Genomic DNA, 27575 nt, shown 5'->3' on the forward strand with positions numbered 1-27575 from the left:
TCTTCATTTCAGAGGTACCTCCACTGCCCTCCCTTCGATCCCACCCCCTCTTGGGCACTCAGCTGAATGTGCCCACCCCCACCCCCACTCCCACCAGCTCCACGGGTGCCTGATATACTCAGTTCACACCAGTCTGAAAACTGAAGTCAGTTTACAAAGTTGTAGAAACTTCCTTTGGACATTAGGTTTTGGAGAGGTTGGCCATCCTTCTACTCTATGGATTGTGAATCATCTAGTGACCAATGATTTCCTCCTCTCCCTCTTCAGCTCTCTTCTTGCTACCTAGCTGTTACTCCAACAGTTCCCCAAAGTGGAAGGAAGGAGACAAACTTGTAGCTTTGGCCTCATTTTTCGAAACCATGGTATAAAATTTCTCCAGGAAACTTGGTGAAACTAAGGGGCCAAATGATATTGAATGCAGGAATTATTTGTTTCAAATTGTGTTTCCTCCTCTGTCTGGGAAAATGTAAATTGGTTGTTTGTGGCTGTCAGAAAGGATCCTATCGGTAGTATGACTCCTTTGCCAAAATTCTTATTGAAAATTAGGACACTGGGTTATTATGAAAATGAGGGGACCACCCCCTGCACCACTTTCTTCAGGTGGTCAGTGGGAACTCGGGCCCTTCCGGTGTGCCTGAGCACCAAGTTGGCCATAGGTGGGGGTGGAAGGTGGTAAAGGAGGAGTAACCTTTAACAGAACCATTAACTGACCCTCTCTTCAGAAGTGGTCTCTCTAAAGAGCCCTCCTGTCCTCTGGTTCTTAGATTCCCCCCAATTAACTTCACCCCATCCTGCTCATACACATGCAGTGAAACACATTTTAGCTTTGTATAGGACGATGTACTTGTTTATAGTGGCTAATATAAACTTGCAAGTAGCTCTGTATTGTTTAACTGTGTCCTGTGTTTCTTGCAACTAGATAATTAGATATAGTGGCTTGATCAATTCAAGTTAGATTTTTTTGGCAAGAATATTTTATTTTTCCTAAGGAGGCACACAACTTTTGGTTGTCTCTCTTTTTGTGAGTTAGCAGCCATTGATGATCAATGCCTAAATGATCCATTAATTATTAGGGGGTGTGAAATGTACACCTACACTTCTAAATTTGTAAAAATAGGACCATTAATTTCATTTAAATATTTTTATTGAAGTATAGTTGACTTACAATGCTGTGTTAGGACCATTAACTTCTGACATTAGAGAATCTAATGAGAGGCTTCTTACTGAGATTAAATGGGATTATCATAGTTATTTGTTGAGCTACTTTTCTTTGGGCGCTGCACATACTTGTGTCAGATGTATACCAATACCATAAACCCTTTAACAAATAATAAAACTAAGATGCAGAAGTAACTTGCCCAAGATCACACTGCTAAAAATTGGTGGGGTCAGGATTCAAACTGAGGTCCATTGAACTAAAAGCTTATGTTCTTCCACTGCTTCCCTAAAAGATTTATTGCGTTACTACTCTAAGCAAGGCACTTGCACTTAGCACTGTAAATTAATTATTCAACTCTCTCAACACTACTTCGGTAGTGGTGTCATTGCCTCCTTTGTAATGACAAAGAAGCTAAGGTTCCTAGACGTTAGGCAACTTCCCCAAGGCCATACAACCTTGGAGTAAGGAAGGAAATGGTTCAAGTGTCCGTAAGCGGCACGAGGCTCGCATGTTTGGCTTCCCATCGCTGTTAAGCTGTAAGAATTAGAGTGCAATGCATGTGCCTGCTAGTAAACAGTAAACAGATGGGAGCGAGTACTCTACGTAAGAGTGTATGGCTGACGCTGCATTAGAGCTGAGATCAGTGCATTTGCAAGTGTCCTGAGAGGCAGCATAAGCGCGCCATAATACAAGGGGCTCGCCTCCGTACAGAGAGAGGGAGGGGGAGGGGGAGGCGGAGGGGAGAGAGAGATGCGCACGCGCACAGAAGCCCTGCAAAATTTGGGAGGTCATCCCGCCTCTAGGGGGTGCCACGCGAGCCTGGTCAGGGTCCCAAACCGGCAGCACGCTCTTTTGCTTCCACCTGTGCTGAGGATCTCGGGATCCGGTGGAAAAACAGCTTCTTCAGGTGATAGGTTCCAGATCTCTGGGGGCGGGGACGCAGGGAGTGGGAAAAGCGGAGCCCGGTTAGGTGACCAGTCCAGAAAGCCGCCTGCTCCTGGGAGCCAAACCAACTCTACCGCTGAGGTAACGCCAGAACCGGCGGTGTCTGGTTTCGGGGCGGCAGCAAGGGAAGGTCCCGCTTTGTGGGCGGGGTTGGAGGCGGGGAGGTCCGGCAGGGGACGCGCTGTCACTCTGCTCCATCCCCGCTTCCTGGTCAGCGTCCCGCCCCCTCGGGTGCCTGCTCCCTGCCTGCGCCTAGTACTTGGGAACGCGTATTCCTCTGTCTCTGGGAGGGTCCTTCCCTTCCTCCACCCTCTGCTTTCCTCTCAGGTGAGGCCTCCATGGAGCGGTTCCTGGCCCAGTTGTGCGGCACCAGCGCGTTGCAGCCGCTCCCTGTGTGGGAGGGGGACACCACCGGCCACTGCTTCACCCAGCTGGTGCTCAGCGCCCTGCCCCACGCGCTCCTCGCTGTGCTCAGTGCCTGCCACTGGGGCAACCCGAGGTGGGTAGAGACGGGTGCAAGAGATCTGTCCTTGTGTTCTTGCAGACCTCACTCGAAACCCATATCTCCGCGGAAGTGTAACCGAAATAGTGAGATCTCTGGAGTAGGGGGCAAAAGTAGAATAAAATGTGGGCATGACCACTCTGCGGCATTGTGGCTGTCTGGGGCAAGTTACCTGGCTTCCCTGAGCCTCATAACATCGTTGGGAGATTTAACTTAGATAATGCATTTAAGCATATAGTGCAGTGCTTGGCACATTTTTATAGGCCTGATGCATGGTAGAAATCATCACTTTTGTAGATTTTCAGATGCGCAAACACAGTTGTCATGAATTGGAGGCAAAAGTGGTTGAGCAATGTTTTTAAGCCAAAAAGGTTAACGTGTGCCGAAGATGTTGGACCAGTTTCTCACCACTTCCACCTAGGAAACCTCAGTGTTTATAGGCTAAGAAAAGCATATGTACTCGTTGGAGAGGAAGCAGTCAGTAGAAGAGAAGAGCAAAATCAGAACCTTATTCCTTCCTGAATTTGGGGCTATAAGGTGTAGGTGCTAAACTCACCTTGATTTTGTACTTAGTTCCTGCATGTCTAGATATGGCTTAAGTTAATCTCACTCTGGCTACTGGTAAGGCAGGAGGAATGTCTGGTCTGTCTTTGGGAGTCCCTAGTCCAATGGACAGACTATGTCCTTACCTAAGATGAGTTAGAGGATGATGAATCCCTTCCTTGTGTAGGAGAGGCTTCAGAATTGCTTGGTCTGGGAGGAATCCTGATTGTCTCTTATGCAGAGACAAAAGTCTGGAGAGGGTTAGCACAGAGTGACACTGACTAACTCAGAAGGATTATCTGTGCTCAGAGGAATATTTTTTAAAAGTTGGCCTAGGGCTTCCCTGGTGGCGCAGTGGTTGAGAGTCCGCCTGCCGATGCAGGGGACATGGGTTCGTGCCCCAGTCCGGGAAGATCCCACATGCCGTGGAGCGGCTGGGCCCGTGAGCCATGGCCGCTGAGCCAGTGCATCCAGAGCCTGTGCTCCGCAACGGGAGAGGCCACAGCAGTGAGAGGCCCGAGTACAGAAAAAAAAAAAAAGTTGGCCTAGTCCTTTGGGATCTCACAGTGTAAGGAGAAGGCAAGAAAGACCAATATGTAATCCACAGAATTTGTGGTTATCTCACTTCATTTAACAGATTTTTGCAAGTTGCTGAAAAGGTTTAGAGAGATCCAGAATCTCAGACAGGAAAGGACCTCAGAGGGCTTTGGGTCCAGACTCCTCACTGCTCACTGTGCTGATGAGGAAAATGAGATGCAGAGAAGGAAAGAGTCTTGCCTGAGTTCATAAAACTGGTTAATGGCCAGCTTGGAGCCAGTGTACCAGCCTCCAAGGGCTCACAATGTTCTTCTGTCCCCACATCTTAGAAAAAAGAATTATTAAAGGTTGACTTTTATCTGAATATAAACCCCTCCATATAACTGTGATCACTGAATTTTTTAAAAGAAACCCAAAACATTTTGACCTACAATTAAAATTTTCAGTAACCCAGCCCTACCAACAACAAAGGGAATACAGATTTATATGTTTTTATATGAACCTCTTCTTATATGAACCTTCAAGGTGTTCTGATATGTACTGTTGCAGGTGTGTTTTCCTGCACTTGAGTTTTTAAAAAATTAATTAATTAATTAATTATTGGCTGCATTGGGTCTTCATTGCTGCGCACAGGGTTTCTCTAATTGCGGCGAGCGGGGTCTACTCTTTGTTGTGGTGCGCGGGCTTCTCATTGCAGTGGCTTCTCTTGTCACGGAGCACAGGCTCTAGGCACGCGGGCTTCAGTAGTTGTGGCACGCGGACTCAGTAGTTGTGGCTCGCGGGCTCTAGAACACAGGCTCAGTAGTTGTGGTGCACGGGCTTAGTTGCTCCACAGCATGTGGGATCTTCCCAGAGCAGGGCTCGAACCTGTGTCCCCTGCATGGGCAGGTGGATTCTTAACCACTGCCGCACCAGGGAAGCCCCCCGTACTTGATTTTTAATGCAGGCAGATAACCCTTTTGTTTATTAAAAACGTTTTTTGCAAGCCAAGATGATACAAACAAAACTGAAAAGAGGTTTCTCTTCAGCTAGTGGAGTCACAAAAATGATCCACACCGTCTTCTACAGCCATTGGAGAAACAGAGATTAGAATATTCTGAGGCTTCAGAAAATTTAGGCTATAGTGTTAGTGTATAGAAGCTGTATGTAAGTCAAATTTTTATCCATCTAATAGTGCTCCGGATGAATTTAAGGGTTATTTTATGTAGATACTTTTGTAAAAATGAAAACTCATCTCTTAGTTGTTATCTGTAAGAAAATTCAGGTTTTTGGGGTTTTTTTTGTTTGTTCTTTGGTGTTTTTTGTAATTAGGGTCTTCATGTTCCATACAACATTAACTCAGAATTTTTTATTTCTGTGGCAAAAGAATGACGAGAAATGGTATAGGTAGATGAGAAAAATGGGTTAGGTTAATCCAGGAAGGTTTCCTGGGAGAAAAGACCCTGAGTTCCAGAGTAAAATGGGATGGAAATAAGGTATATAGGCAGGAAAGTGAGTTGGTTCCCTCTAGGTAAGTGAGTTACTGGAGGTATGTCTGGGCCCTGAGTCAGCGACGATATGCCTCCTTTTCTCTTTTCCCCCTTGTCCCCAGGAATCCAGGTTACATCCCGCGCTGCAGTCCTGGCTGGCGGGTCCGACTTGCATCCTCCTTCCTGCTCTCCATTTTTCCACTGCTAGACCTCTTTCCAGTCGTTTTACCACCAGGAGCAGGCCCAGGGCCCATAGGGCTAGAGGTGCTGGCCGGGGGCGTGGCAGCTGTGGCCTGGATCAGCCACAGCCTGGCCCTGTGGGTGTTGGCTCACTCCCCTCATGGCCGCTCCCGGGGGCCCTTGGCCTTGACTCTGACTGCCTTCCTGCCAGCCCCAGCCCTAGTGCTGACCCTGCTATGGCACTGCCAGCGAGGCACACTTCTGCCTCCACTTCTCCCAGGGCCCCTCTCCCGCCTATGCCTTCTCATCCTGCAGCTGGCTGCACTCTTGGCCTATGGACTGGGCTGGGCAGTCCCTGGGCGACCACAGGAACCCTGGGCCCAGGAGCCCCTTCTCTCCGAGGGACAGGAACCCGAGGTAGCTGAAGATGGGGAGAGCTGGCTATCACGCTTTTCCTATGCCTGGCTGGCACCATTGCTGGCCCGTGGGGCCCGTGGAGAGCTCCGGCAGCCCCAGGACACTTGCCGCCTCCCCGACAGGCTGCACCCAACCTACCTAGCCCATGTCTTCCAGGCACAATGGCAGGAGGGGACCCGAATATGGAGGGCCCTGTATGGGGCCTTGGGGCAGCGCTACCTGGCACTTGGACTGCTGAAGCTGGTGGGGACCATGCTGGGATTCTCAGGACCCTTGCTACTGTCCCTACTGGTGGGCTTCCTGGAGGAGGGGCAGGAGCCACTAAGCAATGGCCTGCTCTATGCCCTGGGGCTGGCCGGTGGGGCCGTTCTGGGCGCTGTGCTGCAGAATCAGTATGGGTATGAGGTGCGGAAGGTGACACTTCAGGCACGGGGGGCTGTGCTGAACATCCTGTACCGAAAGGCTTTACAGCTGGGGCCCAGACGCCCTCCCACTGGGGAGATCCTGAACCTACTAGGCACCGACTCTGAGCGGCTGCTCAACTTTGCTGGGAGCTTCCATGAGGCCTGGGGCCTGCCCCTGCAGCTGGTCATTACCCTCTACCTGCTGCACCAGCAGGTGGATGTGGCCTTCGTGGGTGGTCTCATCCTGGCACTGCTGCTGGTTCCCATCAACAAAGTGATTGCCACCCGAATCATGGCCAGCAACCAGGAGATGCTACAGCACAAGGATGCGCGGGTTAAGGTGAGGGGCCGTTTGGGGTCCCTCAGTCATCCAGAGTCCCCAGGTCCTCCCGTGCACTGTGCCTGAGAGAGTGAGTGTGATCTAGAAGTTGAGAGCTCAGACTGGAGAAAGACAGACATGGGTTCACATCCCAACTCTACCACTTACTAGTTTAATCACTTCAGACAAGTCACTTAACCTCTTTGGGACTTCGTTTCCTCATCTGTAAAACGAGGATAATAATAGCTTGCCTCATAACACAGTTGGAGGATCGTATGAGATACCGCTTGGCAAGTACCAGTCACAAAGTAAGCACTAAGTAAGTGTAGCCTGTTAGTAATATTATAGTATTAGCTCGTGCAGCCCTAAGAGCAACCCTAGGAGGTGGGAAGTAACCTGTCTGGGGCCAAATGGGATTTTAGTGTTAGAGCCAGGACCCAGTCTCCCACCTCCTCATCTCAGGCACAGAGCACCCCACAACCGCATGTGAAGAGGCCTAGGAGAACCCCAGCTACCTCTTAGGGGTGGGCTGTGGGGAAAGGAGTAGGTCTCTCTCCTACCTGGGCCAACTCTAGGTGTGAGGGTCTGGCTGAGTCGTTCCGGGTTGTGCAGTGATTGTAGTACCTTTCCAGAGGGGATGGTGGGCTTAGGGGTCCATACAGCGTAGTTGTCAACCTCTTACTGGAATAGCTCCGAGTGCTAATGGGGAGGGGGGTGTCTCTGAAAGTTGGTTATGGCATGAGGCCTTTTCCCCTACCTATGACAGCTATTGACTAGTCTCCAGGGCCACCTGGGAAGGCTCCAGTGCCTCCCTGGCTTGCAGGCTGGGGATGTTTGAATGTTAGGATTCAAGGAGTTCCTCTGGCCCTTGCCCGTCTTGCCTGGCCCTGTCCTCTGCCTGACTCTGGGCTGTGGTGTGCCCTCCTACACCTGTATACTCCTATAGGAATAGTTCCCATACCACCCGACCCCCCCCCCCCACCCCGCTTTACTCTCCACTGCTTCATCTAGGAAGGTGGGAGGATTCCAGCTCCAACCTGCCCCCAGCTGGAGCATATGGGGGCTCAGAATACCTGACATCTTGTGCCAGGAGCCTGGGGGAGACTGAGCAGAGGAGAACACACGTGAGCAGTGTCTCCACTTTGTACTGCTCTCTTGTCCCCACCCCTAGCTCATGACAGAGCTGCTGAGTGGCATTCGTGTCATCAAGTTCTTCGGGTGGGAGCAGGCGCTGGGGGCCCGTGTAGAGGCCTGCCGAGCTCGAGAGCTGGGGCGACTCTGGGTCATCAAGTACCTGGATGCAGCCTGTGTGTACCTGTGGGCTGCCCTGCCAGTCGTCATCTCCATCGTCATCTTCATCACCTATGTCCTCATGGGGCACCAGCTCACTGCCACCAAGGTGAGGACCAGGAGGGGAGGGGACAGCTGTAGGAATGCATGGGAGAGAAGCAGCAGCACGGAGACTGCAGTGGAGTGAGGGGTGGACTGGGGCCTTCAGTGCTGGCTGGGAAGGAGGGATGGAGGGTCCCTGGCTGCCTTATCCTTTCCCAACCAAGAAGAAACTCTCTGAAGGGACTTTTCATCTGGGGCCTCGGATATACAACCCTTCCCTCTGCGAAGGAATTCCTTTCTTTCCTCTCCTCTTCCTGTCCTACTTCTGGTTAGGTCCCCTTATCCTCATTCTGATGGCCTTGGAGGAAAAGTTCACGATCCAGTGCAAGGTGGATCCAGTGCTGGGTATAGCCGGGTGACATTGCTACTTGGAAATTCTGAGAAGGTCTCAGAGTGAGCTAGGTGTGTGTGCTTATCAGGGAGCAACCTGGATCCCTGGAGGAGTATCTGGAATTTCTGGGATTCTTGGACTGGCCACCTCTGCCACCTCTAACCCAAGATTGTCCAGCAAACTCCTCAGTTTTGCTGCTGCCCTGTTTTCCCCTCCACAGACCTGTCTGCAGGGCCACCCATAGAGCAGGCCTTCAGATAATTCCCGAGCTTCAGGTGATGCTCCAACCCTTCCCCCCACCTTCGACCCCACTTAGGTGTTCACGGCCCTGGCCCTGGTGCACATGCTTATTCTTCCCCTCAACAACTTCCCTTGGGTGATCAATGGCCTCCTGGAGGCCAAAGTGTCCCTGGACCGGATCCAGCGTTTCCTCGACCTTCCCAACCACAACCCCCAGGCCTGCTACAGCCCAGGTAATGGGAAGCTGGAGGGCGGAACCTGGCACAGGGGAGGAGGGAACTGTAGCCCCTTGGTTGCCGTACACGGATGCTGCCAAGAGGAGCCAGAGGCAGCAGAACTTAGGCAGGGCAGGTGGCCATTTCCTGGGGGAGAATCCTCAGACCAAGACTGAGGCTGATTTAGCCCTGGGCAGGTAGATTGTGGATTAGAAGCCCAAGCTGAGTGGCTTCTTCCTTGTTCAGATCCTCCGACAGAGCCATCTACAGCCTTGGAGCTACACGAAGCCCTCTTCTCCTGGGACCCAGTTGGAACCAGCCAGGACACCTTCATCAGTCACCTCGAAGTGAAGAAGGTTGGTTGGTCAGACACCCTAGCAGAATCCCCGGACTGACGAGGGGCATGCAAGCTCAGTGACCGATAAACAAGGACAGAGCCAATCATAGCAAGATGGCCCAGTGGCTCTAATTACTGAGGGAAGGACCAGAGGGGTTTTGGTGAGCAGGTTCTCATTGGAGAGGAGATGATACCTTATCTCTGAATGTCAGTTTTCTAACACACAGCCACTTCAGAGCAGTCACATCTCTCCCCTGGTCACCAGACCATTCACATCTACCCAGTCCAGTCCAACAATTGCATTTTTCTCTCCGTGTCCCTCAGGGGCTGTTGAGTTCAGAACAGACTCCAGAACTTATCCAGCATCATCCCCAGGCTAGGGACCTCCGGGAGAGGCCCAGCAGCACCTGCTCAGAAGGATTTTGAAAATGGTACAGATAATCCTCTATTTAGCCTGGTGAAAAGGAATCACACCCTGTGACTCACACCCTGGCATACATCATCAAAGAAGCACTTGAAAGAACATTCCTGGCAGGACGGCAACTCCTCTTCACCGAGTCCTGAGTTTTCACCCTCCCCTGACCCGTGTCCAACCCTTTGCCCCACAGCTCAACCCAGCGTCCTCCAGTGGAGCCTGAACTGCCTCTGCCGCATTTGGCTCGTGTTTCTGGCTTGGGCTGAACGTTTTGTTTTTCCTCTTAGTTCAGGCAAGACAAGGCTGGAATTTTTGAAAGGAATTTTACTAATGTGTCAGTTGGGGCTTTTTTGGAGGTAAGTCATAGAAACCCACTGGAGCTAGCTTAAGCCAACAAGAATTTGTAAGGAGGATATAGAGATGAATTGCGGAATCCACAGGCAAGCATGTGGGCAGATCTCAGCAGCAGCCCAGAGCCAGGCCTCGACTCGCCGAGCAGCTCCTTCCGTCTGCTTCTCTTTCTGTATCTGCCTCATTCTTCTCTCTCTGTGGACCTGCTCTCCACCGAGTAGAAGACAGGCCTGCAGAGAGCCCTTCCACTTACAGGCCACAGCCAGGAAGAGGGAGGCTTCCCAGGGAAGGGCTCAGGTTGGTCTGGTGTCCGCTGGAAGATAGGCTAACCCTGGCTGGCAGTGTGGGACATCACAGACAGAGCTGCTAGGAGCCCCACCTGTTTCTTTTTTTTTTTTTTTTGCGGTACACGGGCCTCTCACTGTTGTGGCCTCTCCCGTTGCGGAGCACAGCTCCGGACGCGCAGGCTCAGCAGCACATGGCTCACAGGCCCAGCCGCTCCACTGCATGTGGGAATCTTCCTGGGCCGGGGTACGAACCCGCGTCCCCTGCATCGGCAGGCGGACTCTCAACCACTGTGCCACCAGGGAAGCCCCCACCTGTTTCTATGGAAGGAATTTTTTTCCATTGTGTACAAAGAGATAGCTCCATGAATGTATGTTACAACTAAGCAAGGAAGGGAGCACAGAGAATTTTAAACTGCAAATCACAGAAATGGGTACCTGTGCAAAACATTGTTTTTGCCCCGAGCTATTAGAAATCTAGCTGCAGGGACTTCCCAGGTGGCGCAGTGGCTAAGACTCTGCCTGCCAGTGCAGGGGACACAGGTTCGAGCCCTGGTCCAGGAAGATCCCACATGTGGCGGAGCGGCTAAGCCCGTGCGCCACAACTACTGAGCCTGCTCTCTACAGCCCGCGAGCCACAACTACTGAGCCTGTGAGCCACAACTACAGAAGCCCGCTCGCTTAGAGCCATGCTCCGCAACAAGAGAAGACACCGCCATGAGAAGCCCGCACAGCACAACGAAGAGTAGCCCCCTCTCACTGCAACTAGAGAAGGCGCAAGCACAGTGACGAAGACCCAACGCAGCCAAAAATATATAAATAAACTTATTATAAAAAAGAAAAAAAAGAAATCTAGCTGCAGGTGGAGTTAGCCAGAGCAGCATCCGGGCCCCAAAGCCTGGAGTCCTTCCTTCCCCTCACCACATCCTAGGTCGCCTGCCTCAGAGCTTTCCTTGGAAGTTCTCGGGCAGTTTTCCTCCCGTGCTCTCTGGCACACTGCTGCTCTCCAAAGGCCCTTCACACAGTGAAACTGATGCTTCTCTGAGCGGAGAATAAAACACCCTACTCCCCTGGGGCCACACAGCTTCTGTCACTGAGGCACAGCTCAGCCTGTGGGGTGGAGAATTCTTTCCCTCCAGGCTAACTGGGGCCTAGAGAGAAGCCTTCATGGGATGATTGCTATCCCAGGGCCTCAGGAGGGAGACCTGACACTTGTGTGGCTTCCTCGCAGGGTATGCTGGTGGGCATCGTGGGGAAGGTGGGCTGCGGGAAGAGCTCACTGCTGGCTGCCATCGCGGGACAGCTGCACAGGTAAGCAGCTTCCAGCACCCCGTGTCCTCAGCTCTGCCCTTCGTCAGCACTTTCCTGGCCCCTGCTACATGGTGGACACCTTTTTAGAGGCCACAGGATGCCAGGATGAGCAAGACATGGTCCCTTTCTTGGGAGAGTTTTCAGTCTGTAAAGGGGAAGGAAGTGAAAGTGGGTTCTCAAAACCATCACACAGAGTGTTAGAAGTGCTGTAATAGTGAGTGAAGAAATAAATGGAAACAGCCAGCATCAGCTACTCTTTCAGAAAGTGCGCTTGTGCACGAGAGGGATCCAGAGAGGAGCAGAGGTGTGAGGGAGGGCCTTCTTATTTCGCGGTAAGAATGAATGAGTGCAGGGTGGTGGCCACACTCTCTTCTGAGCACATCGACATATGACAGCTGCTTGGCTGCAGCCAAAGAGCAATTTCTTCCCTCCCCAGTCCAGAGTGAGCCTCCAGCCTTATTAGGATCCCTCGACCTCAGTGGCTGCCGATCTAGAGAGCCATGTGACATGGAGCGGGACCCCGTGTAAAAGACAGCAATCTGGAGAGGCTTCTGAGAGGCAGGGGCTGGGCAGAAAGGGGACCAGCGGGGAGCCAGCCTCCCATGCTGCTGGCCTGGCTCTCTGCAGGCTGCGGGGGCGGGTGGCAGTGTGGAGGCTGTCCAAAGGCTTTGGCCTGGCCACCCAGGAACCCTGGATCCAGTTTGCCACCATCCGAGACAACATCCTCTTTGGGAAGATGTTTGATGCCCAGCTGTACAAGGAAGTGCTGGAAGCCTGTGCCCTCAACGATGACCTCAGCGTGAGTGCCTGGCCGCCCACTTCCCCGCGTCCCTAACACCGCAGGTCAGAGACTTGCTTCTCTGGGAGGGGGTTGCTTGTACTCAGGCATCATTTACCCAGGACTGGCTATCAGGCTTTGATCCTCCCAGAGAGTCCAGCTTCTGCACAGGGCCTGGGGGGTGGGGTGGAGACTGGGTGTTCCACACAGCAGCCGAGGGAACCCTGCAGCCTTTGGGACTAGGGGAGGGTTTCCTATGAGGCTTAGCTCTCTGTAGGTCTGGCTAATGGTCTGATTCAAGAGGCCTTCTCCCACCTCCCACTGGAAGAGTCAAGGTTATTCTAGAGAAGTCTGGCAAGCCCATCAGACCCCCCCACATCCAGAATGCTAAATTTAAGGGGGATGAGAGTCCAGCTTTCTCCCGTGACTTTCCCACCCAACCCCCATATCCCCTGCAGGACTGTCATCAGCACAACCCTGTCCAGGTAGATGTGGAACTTCCCTGGAAAGGAGGACCTTTGACTCCAGCCATGGAGCACCTTATGTCCACTTATCATTTGTTTCTATATCAGGCATTTCCCAAATGTCTCCTGGGTACTGGGAGCTGTTCTGGGTACTAAGAAAAATGAGTCACAAAGCTTTTCCCTCAGGGGAGCCACCATCTGGTCGACCACGGGTGCTTCCTCTGGTATGGGGACCCCTTAGCTAAGGAGACCTCTCGCAAGGCCACAGGATACCTCTTCCAAGGCTCGGGATACCTTCCTTCTCTAAAAACCTAGGAAAGTTTCACTTTGAATTTGGCCATCTTCATCCTTGCCTGTTAAAAAGGCAGGGTAGTGAGTGTGACGGAGTGGTTAAGGATCTACATTCGTGTCCTGCCCTTTACTAGCTGTGGAATGACCTTGGGCATGGTACTTACTCTGAGCTTTGGTCTCATCTGTGAAAATGAAATAATGTCAACTTCGTAAGGTTGCTGTGGGGGTCAGATGAGATGATGCCTGTAATGTGCTCAGCACATAGAAAGTGTTCAACAGGAGACTTCCCTGGCAGTCCAGTTGTTAAGACTCCGCGCTTCCACTGCAGGAGCCACGGGTTCGATCCCAGGTCGGGGAACTAAGATTCTGCATGCTGCGTGGCGCAGCCAGAAAAACAAAAAACAAAAAGAAGAAAGCTTATTAAAAATTCCTCAAGAAAAAAAAAGAAAAACGTGTTCAACAAATGCTCTTTTTTGTTGGGAGTTGTGGTTTGTCCCCTCTGGCTCACATACCCCAAAGTCAAGTCCAGTCTCCTCAAGTTCCCTGGCTCTCTGACCCCCGCCATCTCTTCCCTGCAGAGGGATAGGAAATGGGGTGGAAAGTATTGGGGGGCTCGCTGACCAACACTGCGGGGCCTGTCCTGTCAGATCCTGCCTGCTGGGGACCAGACAGAGGTGGGGGAGAAGGGTGTGACCCTCAGCGGAGGACAGCGGGCCCGGATTGCCCTTGCTCGTGCCGTCTACCAGGTAAGTTGAAGATGGGGGAGCCCGGAGCCTCAAGAGCTTCGCTGGGGAGGGGGCAGTGTGGGGATATTTTCATAGGCATCTGGTTTCTTCCCTCTCCCCTGCATACTCCTAAGGTGTTGGTCCCTTGGCCATCCCATCCCCCTTTTGTAGATTGAAGGCAGAATTAAAGGCTCTTTAAAAAGCATTATGTGGCTTGAGGCACTGGGACCCAGCAAAGCTGAACACTGGCCCTGGGGCACTGGCCTTGCATAACTGGAGGGAAGTCCACCCGCTGGTCTCACCACCTTCTTTACTGCTGTAGCCCCAGAGTTCCTCTCAACCGTATTCCGGGATGGCCTCAAGATCACGTCCTAGGAGAGGTCTGGGTTCTGGCCAGAGGACTTGATATCCATGATGCCCCCACCTCTCCCTAGGAGAAAGAGCTCTATCTCCTCGATGACCCTCTGGCCGCCGTGGATGCGGACGTGGCCAACCACCTGCTGCACAGGTGCATCCTGGGAGTGCTGAGCCACACCACGCGGCTGCTGTGCACCCACCGCACCGAGTACCTGGAGAGGGCTGATGTGGTGCTGCTGATGGAGGCTGGGCGCCTCATCCAGGCTGGTAATGTGGGCCACCAGGGTGGGAGCCCGGCTGAGCGAGGGAGCCATCTGCTCGGGTGCGGCAGATGGATTGTCAAGTGCAGACTCTGCCACCCCCTCTGTGTGTGATCTGGGCCCCGTCATACTTCTGTCTAATGGGAGACCCTCTTCTGCCTTCACAAAACTGGTGTGAGGAACAGAGAGCAGGAGGGAAAGGAGCCTGTGGCTTTGTGACGCAGGCTTTGTGACTGGGAGCTTTGGGAACTTAGAGGCCCAGGATCTCAGAGAACAGTTTGATGTCCTCGGAGAAAGGAAAGCAGTCAGGTTTAGAACAATCATTTTATTTAAAAACAAATAAACAGAAACTCTGATCGATTATTATCCAGAGGGACATGACCATTGGCACGTTCAGTGGAGAGAAACAGGAGCAGATGAGGCTCCACCAGCGGGTTAGGACTTCCAGGAAGCATGAGGAGAAAGCCCAGCGGTAGTGAGCGGTGCCTCTGGACAGGGTTCTCACAGGTGGCCGTGACTCTCCTCCCTGGGGTGAACATTTTCTGTCTGTGCTGATCAGACTCCAGACACAGAGGGATGGACTTGATGGTCCTGCTCAGGGTCTGCGGGTCCAGGGCACAGCCCTGCTAGGGTAGGTCAGGGAGGGGGTCCAAAGAGCATGGGAGGTGGATTGGCTCACATGTCTAGAAAGGCATAGAATATACCCAGAAGAGCCCCCTCCTAATCTCCCCTGCTGCCTTCCAGGGCCCCCTTCTGAGATCCTGCCATTGGTACAAGCTGCCCCCAAAACCTGGGCTGAGGATGGACAAGAGTCTGACCCAGGTACGGCCCGGGGTGAGAGGGAAGAGCCTGCTCTTCGCCACCACACTTGTAGGGAGATGTTTCTAGGAAGCTTCCCTGCCCCTGAGAACACTAAGGTTTCCAACTGTCATCCTGTGAGCTTAATACCCCCCCGCCCACCTCTCTGATTCTCACAGTCACAGCCCAATCAGTACAGAACCCAGAGAAAACAAAGGAGGGGCTGGAGGTGGAGGAGAGCACGTCTGGCCGCCTGCTGCAGGAAGAAAGCAAGAAGGAGGGCGCCGTGGCCTTCCACGTGTACCGTGCATACTGGAGGGCCGTGGGCTGGGGCCTGGCCCTCGCCATCCTCTTCTCTCTGCTCCTCATGCAAGGTAGGAGTAAACCCTGCAGGCCTTCATCCCACCCCCAGCCCTGTCGCCCAGGTCCCCATCACATCCATCACCTGTGCTAATCACTACAAAGCCCAGACACTCAACCATGTGTGGGCGACAGCTGGGACTAGAGACATGTCCCCAGTTCTGAGGGTCCCAGGGGCCGGGAGCCGGGGGGGAGCAGGGATGCTCCGTAGCCACCTTCTGATCTGCCCCCAAGGCTGACTCCCGTTCTGCGGATTCAAGATCACACTCTCCCCAGAGTTGAAAGGTGATGGGCCCAGGAAAGAAGTGCACACTGGGGAGGACATAAGGTGGGGACGGCTGGGGAGGAGGGTAGAAACGGGGCTGTCTGAATAGAAAGAAGAAGATGAGCTGTCTGGCAGCTTTCTCCTTCCCATCCCCACCCAGCAACCAGGAATTCGGCTGACTGGTGGCTCGCCCACTGGATCGCTCAGCTGAAGGCAGCCAAGAATAGCTCTCAGGAGGCGCCAGCTCCCACCAGCCTGGGCTCCGCAGGGCCACTGTCTGCCCAGTTGCTCTTCTTCTTCCCCGGAAGCCTCTAGTGAGTGGCTGGGGCCAGGAGCAGGCCTGGGGCTCTCAGAGTGGTTGCCAGGCAGGGAGTGAGTTGCGGGGGCTGGTGTTCCAGGGCCTGTGTCTCCTGGAGGGTGGGGAGCAGTGGCGTTGGGAGGGGCCGTGGGGAAGGGACCCCTGAGTGGCCCCACTTTGGGTTACCCACAGCCCCCTCCCCACCACCCAGCACCTCAGTGTTCCCACTGCCCAAAGCTGCCCCCAATGGCTCCTCAGACATCCGTTTTTACCTCACCGTGTATGCGACCATTGCTGGCGTCAACTCCCTCTGCACCCTCCTCCGGGCAGTGCTCTTTGCAGCGGGCACCCTCCGAGCAGCCTCCACCCTGCATCGCCGCCTGCTGAGTCGAGTCCTCATGGTGAGGGGATGGGAGGGTGGGGGTGGCATGGGGGGCCCTTCCCGGTACCTGGGCTCCATCAGGGGCCTGTCCCCACTCCTGGTCCTCAGGAGAAAACAGCCCCTCACAGATGGGTGCAGCACTTGAGACCTGGAGAGGCCAAGAGCAGAGCAGCTGCCTGGGTTCAAACCCAATTACTTAGGCCTATAGCTTTCTCATCTATAAAGTGGGGAGAAGAGAATCTTCCTCAGATTTACTTCCGGCGCAGAGGACTGAGCTAATCACCCCTTAGTTCATGTGAGATCCCTTTTTAATTTTATGTATTGGTCCATTCCTATCTATCTGCAAACCCTGCTTTCATTTCCTCTCCTTTCCTTGATAAGCAGCCGTCCTAGGTGTGTTTAATATGTATCTTTTTGGCTTTTTGCAAAATGCCTGTGTTTTGTGTACACATAGTTTCACAAATGACATTCCTTTTCTCACAGTTTTTATTTAGAGTCTTTCTGAGGTCCATCCCTGTTGCTGTGTGTATATATAGTCTGTTGCTTGCCCCATAGGTCATTATGGGGATTAATCAGTACATCGAAAGTGCTTGGGATATAGTACCTGGCATATACTAAGTGCCCAATTACAGTTATTATTACCGATGTTGTTATTATTACGAAGCTCTTTTTTTGTCTGTTATCTTATTAGGGCCTCATTATAACCCTGTGAGGTGGGTACTATTATCCTCCTTTTACAGATGAGGAAACAGGCTCTGAGAGTGTGTGCAACCTGGACAAGGCTAGTTCTGTGGCCGTGAACCCAGGACATGTGGGTCTTTCCCTTGCCTTTCCAGGAGCAGCTGCCCATTGTCTGCCCACATCTTCAGGCTGTGAAGGAATTAATTTCTCATAAGCTGGCTTTAGGAAATGCTTCAGCAAGCCTTTTGACCTAGTGCCCTGCCTTAAGATAGGACTGATCCCCAAGTAAAGGCAGAGAGTTGGGGGACAGGGAAGGTAGAGAAAGGGAAAGGGTCTTTGAGACCGTACCTCCCAATAGTAAGTAGTCTAAGTAGCTAGCAGTTACCAAGCACCTGCTCTGTGGCAGGCAGACCCTACTAAGCTCCTGACTGCTGTCTGTGGCTTCAGTCCTGCTGTCAGCCCCGGGAGGTACAGTTTCATTACTATCCCCCTTTTTGAGATGAGGGACAGGGGCCTTGAGGAGATGAAGCCCTCTTACGTGGGGTCTCACATCTGGTAAGTGGCAGGGCTGGAATCCAAGAAGCAGTCTGACTCCGGAGCCTGAGCGCTTGACCATGGGACAGTGTGGACTTTGACTGCCGCCCTCCCCACTCTGTCCCGCCACAGGCAATCAGGATGTTCCTCCTAACATCTAACTAAATCTCACTCATGGCCTGAAGACTCCATCTTCTGGAAAGAGATTAGCTACCTGCCCTTGAAAGGGGGGTAGGCATGCCTAGCACAGAAGTAGAGGGGTGGCCCGCCTGGCCTCTCAGGGCCCCCGCTAGCCAGAGGGATGGGAGAGACTGTCTCTTTCCCACCTGGGGTATTCTTCCTCTAAGCTCCTCCAGCCCCGCCTCAGTGCCCCCAAACTCTGGGGACACTTTACTCCTTTCCTCTTCTCTACCTTGGGCCTTTCCCCCCAGCCCACCTCCCCCGGGGGCTGCCTCCATGGCTTCTCCGCTGGCCCCTGCCCTGGCCCACCCACACCCCTCCTCCCAGGCGCCGGTGACTTTCTTCGACGCCACGCCCACGGGCCGGGTCCTCAACCGCTTTTCCTCCGACGTGGCCTGTGCGGATGACAGCCTGCCCTTCATCCTCAACATCCTCCTGGCCAACGCGGCAGGCCTGCTGGGCCTCCTGGCTGTGCTGGGCTCTGGCCTGCCCTGGCTGCTGCTGCTGCTGCCGCCTTTGAGCCTCATCCACTACCGCGTGCAGCGCCACTACAGGGCCTCCTCGAGGGAGCTGCGGCGCCTGGGCAGCCTCACCCTGTCTCCTCTCTACACCCACCTGGCTGACACCTTGGCGGGCCTCCCTGTGCTCCGGGCCACTGGGACCACCTACAGGTGTGTGAGGTCCGCCTCCTCCAACCAGTGCGAGGGGGGTGAGGTGCTGGGGGGAGGGGGGACCCCTGAGAAGAAGGGGGTCGGGTCTCAGTCTCCTGAGAAGGGAAGGGTGGGTGAGGGCATAGGGGGAAGAGGAAAGAAACAGAAAAGGGGGAGAGGTGACGCTGAACAGACCCCTACGAGAGAGCACATTGGCTCCTCCGTACCACTGAGGTGCAGCCTGTGGGCGTGTAGGTCAGCTCCGAGGAGGAGGCATCCTGCGGGCAGGGCGTCTGGGCAGGTCCGTGCAGCTGTGGCGTGGCTTCCCCCAGGTTTGAGGAGGAGAACCAGAGACTCCTGGAGCTAAACCAGAGGTGCCAGTTTGCTGCCAGCGCCACGATGCAGTGGCTGGACATTCGGCTACAGTTAATGGGGGCTGCAGTGGTCAGCGCCATCGCAGGCATCGCCCTGGTGCAGCACCAGCAGGGCCTCGCCAACCCAGGTGCCGCCCCGGGACCCTTCACTCTCACCTCAGAAGTGTGTTATTCCCAGCACCTGCCCCAGACCTCTCCCTGCACTGCCCCTACAGCCCAAAGCATTTTCACCTCCCAGCCTGGGTTCCCTGTGAGGATATGTTGTAATTCTCATCACCCGCGTTTTAGAGTTGAGGAAACTGAGTCTCAAGGAGTCACTCACCCTGGTGGTCGTGGATCTGGGACTAGTCAAGTCTTCTGATCTCTGCCCCTCCCTGCTCACCCGTCCTCAGCACTTAGCAACTGGCCCTAGCCCACCTGCCTTCCACCCGTCCTCCCTCGTAGCCTTTCCACTCTGCTGCTGCAGCCAGCCTCCTGTGGGCCTGGGCTGGCTCCTGCATCTTCTTCCGTCAGTGCCAGCTTCCTCTAAATGCCCACGGTCCACAGCTCAGGGTTCGCCCGTTCTCCCCAGCCATCCCCACACACATCCCAGCGTCCAAGCCTCCCCTGGCGATTGTGTTCCCTTCCCCCAGGACTCGTGGGCCTGTCACTGTCCTACGCCCTGTCCCTGACGGGCCTGCTCTCCGGCTTGGTGAGCAGCTTCACACAGACAGAAGCCATGATGGTGAGCGTCGAGCGGCTGGAGGAATACTCCTGTGACCTGCCCCAGGAGCCCCAGGGCCAGCGGCCGCAGGTAGCCTGCGCCCTCACCCCAGCCTGGTGCTAGAACCCTGAAGGATCCTCCTGACAGCCCCAGTCTCTCCCCCAGTTCCTTTCCTTGTGCCCCTTACCATTTTTTCTCTGCTCCTGTACCGTCCCCTGTGATCTCCCTGATTTTTGTGTCCATCCCCCCATCACTCCTCGTTTCCCCCACCTCTCCTCTCACGGCATCCATCCCTCATTCCTCTCGCTTCCACTCTCCTCATTCCTCCCCGTCTCACCCATCTCCCTCCCTCTCCCACCCACGGACCCCACCAGCTGGGCATTGGCTGGCTGAGCCAGGGGAGCGTGGAGTTCCAGGATGTGGTGTTGGTGTACCGGCCAGGGCTGCCCAATGCCCTGGATGGGGTGACCTTCTACGTGCAGCCTGGAGAGAAGCTGGGCATCGTGGGCCGCACGGGCTCTGGCAAGTCTTCCCTGTTGTTGGTGCTCTTTCGGCTGCTGGAGCCCAGTTCTGGGCGAGTGCTGCTGGACGGCGTGGACACCAGCCAGCTGGAGCTGGCCGAGCTCAGGTCTGGGGGAGGGAGGAGAGGGGACCAGACTACTGGCACTTAGAGGAAGGCCCAGTTAGGAAGGCTTTATATAAACTCAGGGCAGACAGGGTTGATCAGGTGAGACGGAGGATGGGACAAGCAGGCGAGGATAGTGAGCTGCCAGTGCTCAGGTAGGGGTTCATAGCTGTGGTCCTAAGGTTTTCACCTTCCCAGTTTCATCTTGTACTTCCCAGCATACACCTTCCGCTCTAGACCACCAGTCACTGCCTCCTGAGTCAGAGCCTCCCAGGTGCTGTGACCTCCGGCTTGGCAGGCGGTGCTTGGGACAGCTGGAGACCTGGGCCAGTTTCCTCTGGCCACAAGGGGTCTCATCTGGAGCTAAACACCCCTCCCAACCACGTTGCCCTAGTATCATTTTTTCTGAGTTCCATGATGTGGAAAAAGGTAGGGATGCTCTGTCCTAAAGCCCATTACTGATCCCAGGCCCTGGCCCTGGCCTTCCTGCCTTCTCTTCTAACCTGTGGTGGCCATAGGTTGACCATATGGCTCCTCAGGACCCAATTTCAGGCCTGCTTCCAACCTTGAAGCATCCCCTACCCAGTCATTCCTTGGTCCCTTCTGGTCATTCTTTGCCATCCACTGCTGTCCCGTGATTGGAGTCAGTACCATACAGTTTAGCTCGTGCTTGTTCTGTTTTGCCCCTCAGTGAGATGTAAGCTCCTTAAGGGCAGAGTCTAGGCCTTTGGTTCCTTTGGTATTCCTCATAGCACTGGCACCGTTCTAGGTACATGGCTGACCAAGCGGGGAACAGGACGGGGGTTATGATCAGGTCTATCCCCAAGCTTTTCTGAAGGGCTGGACCTATAGCTAAAACCTGTGCTGGGAGCAGAAATGGCCACATCTCCAGCCAAGACCCCCACGTCCTGTCCCATCCTCATCCCCCAGATCCCAGCTGGCAATCATCCCCCAGGAGCCCTTTTTGTTCAGTGGAACTGTTCGGGAAAACCTGGACCCCCGGGGTCTGTACGAGGACAGGGCCCTGTGGCAGGCCCTGGAGCAGTGCCACCTGAGTGAGGTGATCATATCTATGGGTGAGTTCTAGGTCCTATCCTGCATGGTGGCAGGAGTGAGCAGGGAGGGGGTTGAGGGAGGCTCAGAACCCAGGGATGAAGATGCTGCGCTTTGCAGGTGGTCTGGATGGTGAGCTGGGTGAGGGGGGCCAGAGCTTATCTCTGGGGCAGAGGCAGCTGCTGTGTCTGGCCAGGGCTCTCCTCACAGATGCCAAGGTAAGACAAGAGGAAGGGACATTCGAGAGGGCCAGGAAGAAGGCAGGGGACGTGTGAGGGGTGGGGGGTGAGGAAGTGGACTGGGGAGAGGTCTCAAGGGACCTAGTTAGAGCTGGAGGTGGGGAGCTGTGGGCTGGCCTGCGCCAGACCAGGAGGCGGGGGCTGGGGCTTATGTAGCAGCCACTGCTGACCCTCTTCTCCCTCCTCCCTGCTCATCCTCTCCACATGGTCCAGATCTTGTGTATCGACGAGGCCACAGCAAGCGTGGACCAGAAGACAGACCAGCTGCTCCAGCAGACCATCTGTAAACGCTTTGCCAGCAAGACAGTGCTGACCATCGCCCACAGGTGTGTAGGCATCCAGAGTGAGAATCTAACCAGGGGCTAAGGTGTCATGGACCCATAGCCTCCCTTCCTTTCAGAAACCCCAGGGGTCAGGGCTCTAGAGATTCCAACCCCCATGAATCTCAGCTCTGTGTTCTCCAGGCACCAACCCAGGCCCTTTGTAGCGCATTGTCTGAGGGAGCCTGCAGCCCCTCCCCTAGCACAGAGCCAGGGGCTGAAGCCTGTGGGGCAGGCTGGTGCTGTCCAGAGGAGAAGAGGAGGGGAAGCAGGTCAACTTTCTCTAGGGCGTTGTCCTCCATCCCCACGCTGACCACCCTCTCCCACGCAGGCTCAACACGGTCCTGAACTCAGACCGGGTGCTGGTGCTGCAAGCCGGGAGGGTGGCGGAGCTGGACTCCCCCGCCGTCCTGCGCAGCCAGCCCCACTCGCTGTTCCAGCAGCTGCTGCAGAGCAGCCAGCAGGGAGCCCGCTCCTCTCCCTGAGGGCCCCGAGTCCCCGCCCCACAGGGCCTCGCTCTGTCCTACCCACTGCTGCCTGGCACAGGGGGGCCTGCCGCTTGTTTACACCCTTCTGTGGCTCTACCTCTCTCTCACCTCCGCAGAGGGGAAAAGGGTACCCCGGATTCCTCTTTACAAACCACTCCTTCTCGGGGGCAGAGTCCCGCGGCTTCCCCAGAAGCAGGCCTCTGCTCTGGCCCTCTTGCATCTGGGACTCCAGGCGGATTTTTTCTGACAAAGGAGCCCACATGCACTTCCATAGTTTTATTTGATAAAGTTCCATCTTACACTCTGTATTAAAAAAATAATATTTCTGGCATGAGGCTGAGGTCCCTCAGTGTTGGGTATCCCAGCTGAGGGGTGGCGAGAAAGGGCCAATCCACTCTGAGCGGCAGAGGAGGCGAAGGAGGGGGCAGGAAAGCCCCCACCTCCATCACAGTGCTGTGGTCTTCCCAGGCTCAGGGGGCAAGTCAGGCGGCAGGGGGAGCCCTGCCGACAGCATGCTAACCTGACACTCCTGGTCCTGGCGCGCCGGGACATAGTGTGGGGCAGGGTAGCAACAGGGTCCGGGGGGGCAGACACCCCGGCGCCAGGCCCTCAGCGTCAGCAACACCGTGGACAGGACCAGAGCGGCAGTGACAGCCCCAAACAGCACCACGGCCACCAGGCTAGACTCGCCCAGCCTGGCCTCTTGCCTCCGCACTACCTCCTTCACGGAGATGCGCAGCAGACCGGCGCCCCCGCTGTGGGGAACAGGCCCCGTGGCAGGTACCACCACAGCCAAGGTGGGCCCTGGGGGGATGTCCGCTATGGTGGCGGGATCTGGGACGGGTAAGACTAGCTCACAAGTCTTGCCACCATAGCCACTTGGGCAGAGACAGTCAAAGTCGTGGACCCGGTCCCGACAGCGGGCCCCTCTCTGGCATGGGTGGCTGGCACAGTCATCCAGGTTGATGGTGCAGAAGCGCCCAGCAAAGCCCTCAGGGCAGAGGCAGGAGAAGCGGTTGATGCCGTCCAGGCAGGTGGCGCCGTTAGCACAAGGCCGCATCAGACAGTCGTCCACGTTCACCTCGCAGCGGGCACCCACAAAGCCCGCCAAGCAGCGGCATGTGAAGTTGAGGGCGAAGCCCTGGTCGTCCTGGCACTGCCCGCCATTCCGGCACGGGGAGCTGAGTGGGGTGGGAGAGGGCATTTTACCGACTGCCATCTGCAGGGTAGCCCGGGTCGACATCCTGATCACTGCCACCACTACCACCCCCCTTCTAGCTATGTCACCTTGAGCCACTTTTCTGTGAGCCTCAAATGCCTCATTTTAAAACTAGGATTAGAGGAATTCCCTGGCGATCCAGTGGTTAGGACTGTGCTTTCACTGCCAAGGGCCTACGTTCGATCCCTGGTTGAGGAACTAAGATCCCACAAGCTGCACAGCACGGCCAACAAATAAATAAAAGTGTTACAAGAAATTTTAAAATAAATGTTTAAAAAATATATAAAAATGGGATAAGAGCAGTACCCAGCTTCCCAAATGGTAAGGGTTAGATGAGATAATCTAGGGTCAAGCAAGTAGCAGAGGGCCTGGCCCCAAAGCAAGGCTCAAGGCAAGTGTACGGTTATTATCCACGCAGGCTCTCAGGCTTGACGTGGAAATGAGGAAGAGTCCAGACCTGTAGGCCATTTCCCCATTCACCACGAGGCATAAGGCTGCTGTGTGGAGCAACTTCAGGGGCTGCGTGCCACCCTTCCTGGGAGGATGAGGGGAGTCCTAGGCCCTCAGCCTCCCCACCCAGGGGAGTCACACATTGATGTGTTACACCTCCAGCCCCTGTAGATTTTTGTTGGAGAAATGGTTCACATGGTACCAAAAAAGTTGAGAAACCCTACAGATACTCTGACAGACTGGGTTTTATCTTCGAGTACCCCCGTGTGGGACTTCTGACGGTCAGCCCTAACACTGCCCCACCATCCTCTCAACAGTCCTCTCTCCTCCATCACCAGATCCTCATCTAACCTGGGGCCAGCACTCACCCTGCCTGCTCACAGGGTCCAGCCTTGCGCTCACAGTCACGCCCGTGGAAGCCCGGTGGGCACACACAATGGTACTTGCCGCCCCCATCATATACGCACTGGCCTCCGTTCCGGCAGGGGGACTGTGTGGTACAGATGTACTCATCTGGAGAGGAGACCAGGAGGGCTCGGGGTTAGCCCCTCATGTCTGGCACCCAGACCTGCCCAGGCCCCACCCAAAGTTCTGTGGGTGTGGCTCGTACTACAGTCCCAGCCCGGGCTGGTACAGTGTAGTGGGGGGAAACAACAACACTGAATTTGGAGTCGGGAGGCACTCAGCCCTGGCCCTGTTAGTCTGTCTCAAAGTGCCTTTGGGCAAGTTGTATCTTGTCTGTAGATCTTAGTTTCCTCATCTGTGATATGAGTACAGTTTTCTGCAGGTGTCTTGCCTACCACATAGGGTTGTGTTTAGGACCAGTTCAGACAACAGAGGTATAAAGTCTAAAATTATAAGCTACCATATATTTTCGGGTTTGAGCCAGACACAAGAGGCGCTCAATAAATAAGGATGGACGTTCTCCCAAGACACATGGGGTCCCCAGACAACAGCTACCCTCTCTACTCCCCTACCTTTGTCACAGAACTTGCCTGCCCAGCCACTGTGACAGATGCACTGCCAGGGCTGGTGGCAGGTACCATGCTGGCAGCCAGGCATCCTCACACAGCGCTCACAGTGCAGCCCCTCCCAGCCTGGGTCACACCTGATGGGGAGAAGCACAGGATCAGGGCTCTGGGTAGAAGGATGTGAAGAAATGGAGGAGGCAGGATCAGAGCTTCTAGGAAACAGACAAATATGACAGCCCCCAAGTGAAAGCAGGCCTATCCCAGGTTGGTATAGGGCTGTGCAGGGTCACGGGACACATATATGGTATCAGACCATCAGACACCAGCATTCAAGTCCTGGTTCTGCACTTTGTCTAACCTTTCTGAGCCTGTTTTTTCACCTGTAAACTAGGGATACACCTGGCAGGGATGTGTGGAGGAGGAAATTACGATGATGTCTGTAAGTGCCCCCAGCACAACTCCTGGCATGTCTGAGGTGCTTAGAAACATTTTTTTTAAGAAGAGTGACCTTGAAAGGTCATCAGGACTATCTTCCTACCCTGATTCCAGGGCAAAGGCCTGCTCTACTTCGGAGAGTCCCAAGCACCCTCAGCCCCTCCAGGACCTTGCCCTGTCAGCTCATTTCCTTATGACCAGACACTCTTTTCCTCCTGCTGCAGAATTTGCCCAACCCCACCCCACTGAGTCAATTACTCAAATTCATCAGAAAAGACTCTCGTAAGCGCTTCTCCCCAGCAACCCTTGCAACAGCCTTTCTTTTCCAGGCTAAACCAATTCTATTTATGTCTTTCCTTTATCTCCCCTTTTCCTTATGGCTCCCACTCTCCACACTCCCTCAAGCTTCGGGTCTTTCTCCTGGTATCTTGAAGAGGAATGTTGCAGAATGCCTGGTTGGGAGAGTGAAGTGGGGAGCCATAAGCTAGAAGAAGCAAAGGAGAGGCAAGGCAAAGGGGAACTGGGGAGGAGTAAGCACAGGGTGAAGGGCTGGCCTTCTGCCCTGTGTGCCATGTGCACGAGGGGATGGGGAGAGAGCAGTAGAGTCTTAAGCCCCTAGACGTTCTGCTCTGGGGCTTGAGCTGGTTGTGGGTGTGGAGGCCCGGGAAATGTGGAGCACAGCGTTTGGGAGCACGTGCTCGGAGAGGTACCTGCAGGAGCCATCAGGCGCACAGCAGCCATGGGCCAGGTCACAGTGGGAGCTGCAGTCATCAGCTGAAAGAGATTGATGTGAGAGGAGTGAGCGCGGGGTCAGCGCTCAGCTGCCTGAGATGCGGGGCTAGGGAGAGGATGCAGGGTCCCAGTAATTGGGTGGACTCAGCTCTGGGACAGGGCAGAACAGAGACTCATCCCATTCCAAAGGGATGTCCTGGGTGTCGCCAACCCCGCGGGTCGGAGCGCCTGCAGTGCCATCTCTGGCCGGCAGAGGTCAACGTGCAAGCGAGGGACAGCCGGACAGGGCCGCGACCTGAGCCCAGGGGAGCGCTCACCTCGGGCAGGCTTTACGGGTGCCCCCAGGATGCACAACAGGCACACGAGATGTAGGCAGCGGCAGCCGCTGGGCATGGTCAGCCCCGGCCCCGGGAGGGACAGACGGACCGCCAGACGTGCTGACACCTGTGGGACGGCACAGGCTGGGAGGCGGCCGGACGCGGAGATAGCGGCACAGATTCCGGTTCCGAGTGATAACGAGCCGAGAGGGGAGAGGGGCATCCAGACAGAAAAAAGCGGTGGGGGAAGCGGAGGGGGCAGCGGAGGGCGGGGGCTGGGAAGGTCTGAGCAGACGAGGGGATTGGAGACAGGAACCGGGAGCGGGCTCTGTAGGAAGGAGTTGAAAGATGGGCAACGCAGAGGGAGGTCAGGACACTGGAGGGGCCGGGGAACGCAGTCGGACGGAGAGGGACATGGAACAGCGCCGAGGGGCGTCCTCGAGCACGGCGGCGACTAGGGGGCTGGTTCCCGGCAGCGAGCAGTCTCTGCCCCCCACCTCCAACTCCCCGCAGGACTTGCTCCCGCATCCCCTTCCTACCTCCACGGCACTCGGCTCGGCCGCGGCGCGGGGCCTGGGCACCCCAGAACGCCCCCAGCCCAGCGCGCCCCTGCCCTCGCGGTCCTCACCTCGGGCTGGGAGGCGGCGCGCCCCGGGGCGCAGAGCGAGGCCGGATCCGACGGACTCAGCTGAAGGGCTGGGCCGGGGCGCTGGACCGCCCTTAGCGGGTCGCGGGGCCAGGCGCCCAGGCGGCTGCCATGCGAGCCAGCGCTGGGGAATCTGGGGCTCAAGGCGACCCCGAGCGGCGGCGGCGGCGGCTCTTCGCACGCGCTCAGGCCGCCTGCCAGGCGCGGCGTGTGCCGGCGGAGCCCGCCTCCCCCCTCCCCTCCCGGCCCGTGGCCGGCCCGCCCCACACCCGCCCGCGCCCGGCGCCCACCCCCGGAGACGCACCGCGCACCCCCGCTCCGGCGCTCACCCTTCCTCTGGGCCTCGCGCTCTTCTGGGACCCCACCCTCCGCAGCCGCCCGACCTCTCCGCACCTCGCTCTCCCTGATGGGAGGAGGAAATTATGGGAGTCTAAATGGGAGCAGACTGTAAAGGGTCGGCCAAATGTGCACAGCCGTTATTCTCCATCTCACATCTCCGCTTTCGTGACCCGCACTGCTCACCCCACGCCCCACCTCTGCTCTCACCAGCCCGCTTCCCATCATGCTTCTCATATATATCCCATGCACGTTCAGGGCATACTTGCCACTCCTGGCCCTCCTCCTGTCAC

The 27575-nt window shown here is 55.4% G+C and overlaps 2 protein-coding genes across 5 annotated transcripts; one reads left to right on the forward strand and one right to left on the reverse strand.

Annotated features, from left to right (window-relative positions):
- Window positions 1–2442: 2442 nt before the first annotated feature.
- On the forward strand, window positions 2443–22173 carry ABCC10 (ATP binding cassette subfamily C member 10). Its single transcript, XM_065885966.1, has 21 exons — window positions 2443–2603; window positions 5278–6496; window positions 7647–7874; window positions 8515–8671; window positions 8900–9009; window positions 11272–11351; window positions 11979–12150; window positions 13532–13630; window positions 14044–14233; window positions 14971–15048; window positions 15204–15398; window positions 15810–15963; window positions 16159–16348; window positions 18052–18395; window positions 18707–18876; window positions 19381–19541; window positions 19826–20079; window positions 21007–21152; window positions 21250–21347; window positions 21582–21694; window positions 22020–22173. The coding sequence occupies exons 1-21, from the start codon at window positions 2443–2445 to the stop codon at window positions 22171–22173; spliced, it is 4473 nt and encodes a 1490-aa protein (XP_065742038.1).
- A 264-nt stretch (window positions 22174–22437) lies between these two features.
- On the reverse strand, window positions 22438–27441 carry DLK2 (delta like non-canonical Notch ligand 2). 4 transcript variants are annotated; one of them, XM_065885544.1, is made up of 7 exons: window positions 27340–27441; window positions 26929–27052; window positions 26301–26427; window positions 25962–26025; window positions 24823–24953; window positions 24214–24358; window positions 22438–23357 (listed from the first exon to the last, which is right to left on the reverse strand). In XM_065885544.1, the coding sequence occupies exons 3-7, from the start codon at window positions 26374–26376 to the stop codon at window positions 22622–22624; spliced, it is 1152 nt and encodes a 383-aa protein (XP_065741616.1). In that variant the 5' UTR covers window positions 26377–26427; window positions 26929–27052; window positions 27340–27441; the 3' UTR covers window positions 22438–22621. The 4 variants fall into 4 exon arrangements, with proteins under 4 accessions (XP_065741616.1, XP_065741617.1, XP_065741619.1 ...); XM_065885545.1 differs by lacking the exons at window positions 26929–27052; window positions 27340–27441 and adding an exon at window positions 27330–27333; XM_065885547.1 differs by lacking the exons at window positions 26929–27052; window positions 27340–27441 and having other exon boundaries at window positions 22622–23357; window positions 24214–24268; window positions 24844–24953; window positions 26301–26376.
- Window positions 27442–27575: the final 134 nt, after the last annotated feature.

The sequence above is a fragment of the Phocoena phocoena genome, chromosome 10 (assembly GCF_963924675.1).
Source record: "Phocoena phocoena chromosome 10, mPhoPho1.1, whole genome shotgun sequence".
Lineage (NCBI taxonomy): Eukaryota > Metazoa > Chordata > Mammalia > Artiodactyla > Phocoenidae > Phocoena > Phocoena phocoena.

Excerpts from the sequence above, each read along its gene's own strand:
- DLK2 (XM_065885544.1), bottom strand. The coding sequence starts at position 26,376 with ATGCCCAGCGGCTGCCGCTGCCTACATCTCGTGTGCCTGTTGTGCATC. Across the intron at positions 24,359-24,822 it reads AGGCAAGTTCTGTGACAAAG|ATGAGTACATCTGTACCACA; the intron begins GTAGGGGAGTAG and ends TCTCCTCTCCAG. Across the intron at positions 23,358-24,213 it reads GGACCCTGTGAGCAGGCAGG|CTCCCCGTGCCGGAATGGCG; the intron begins GTGAGTGCTGGC and ends CACCCCACTCAG.
- ABCC10 (XM_065885966.1), top strand. The coding sequence starts at position 2,443 with ATGGAGCGGTTCCTGGCCCAGTTGTGCGGCACCAGCGCGTTGCAGCCG. Across the intron at positions 13,631-14,043 it reads TTGCTCGTGCCGTCTACCAG|GAGAAAGAGCTCTATCTCCT; the intron begins GTAAGTTGAAGA and ends ACCTCTCCCTAG. Across the intron at positions 19,542-19,825 it reads CCCAGGGCCAGCGGCCGCAG|CTGGGCATTGGCTGGCTGAG; the intron begins GTAGCCTGCGCC and ends GGACCCCACCAG.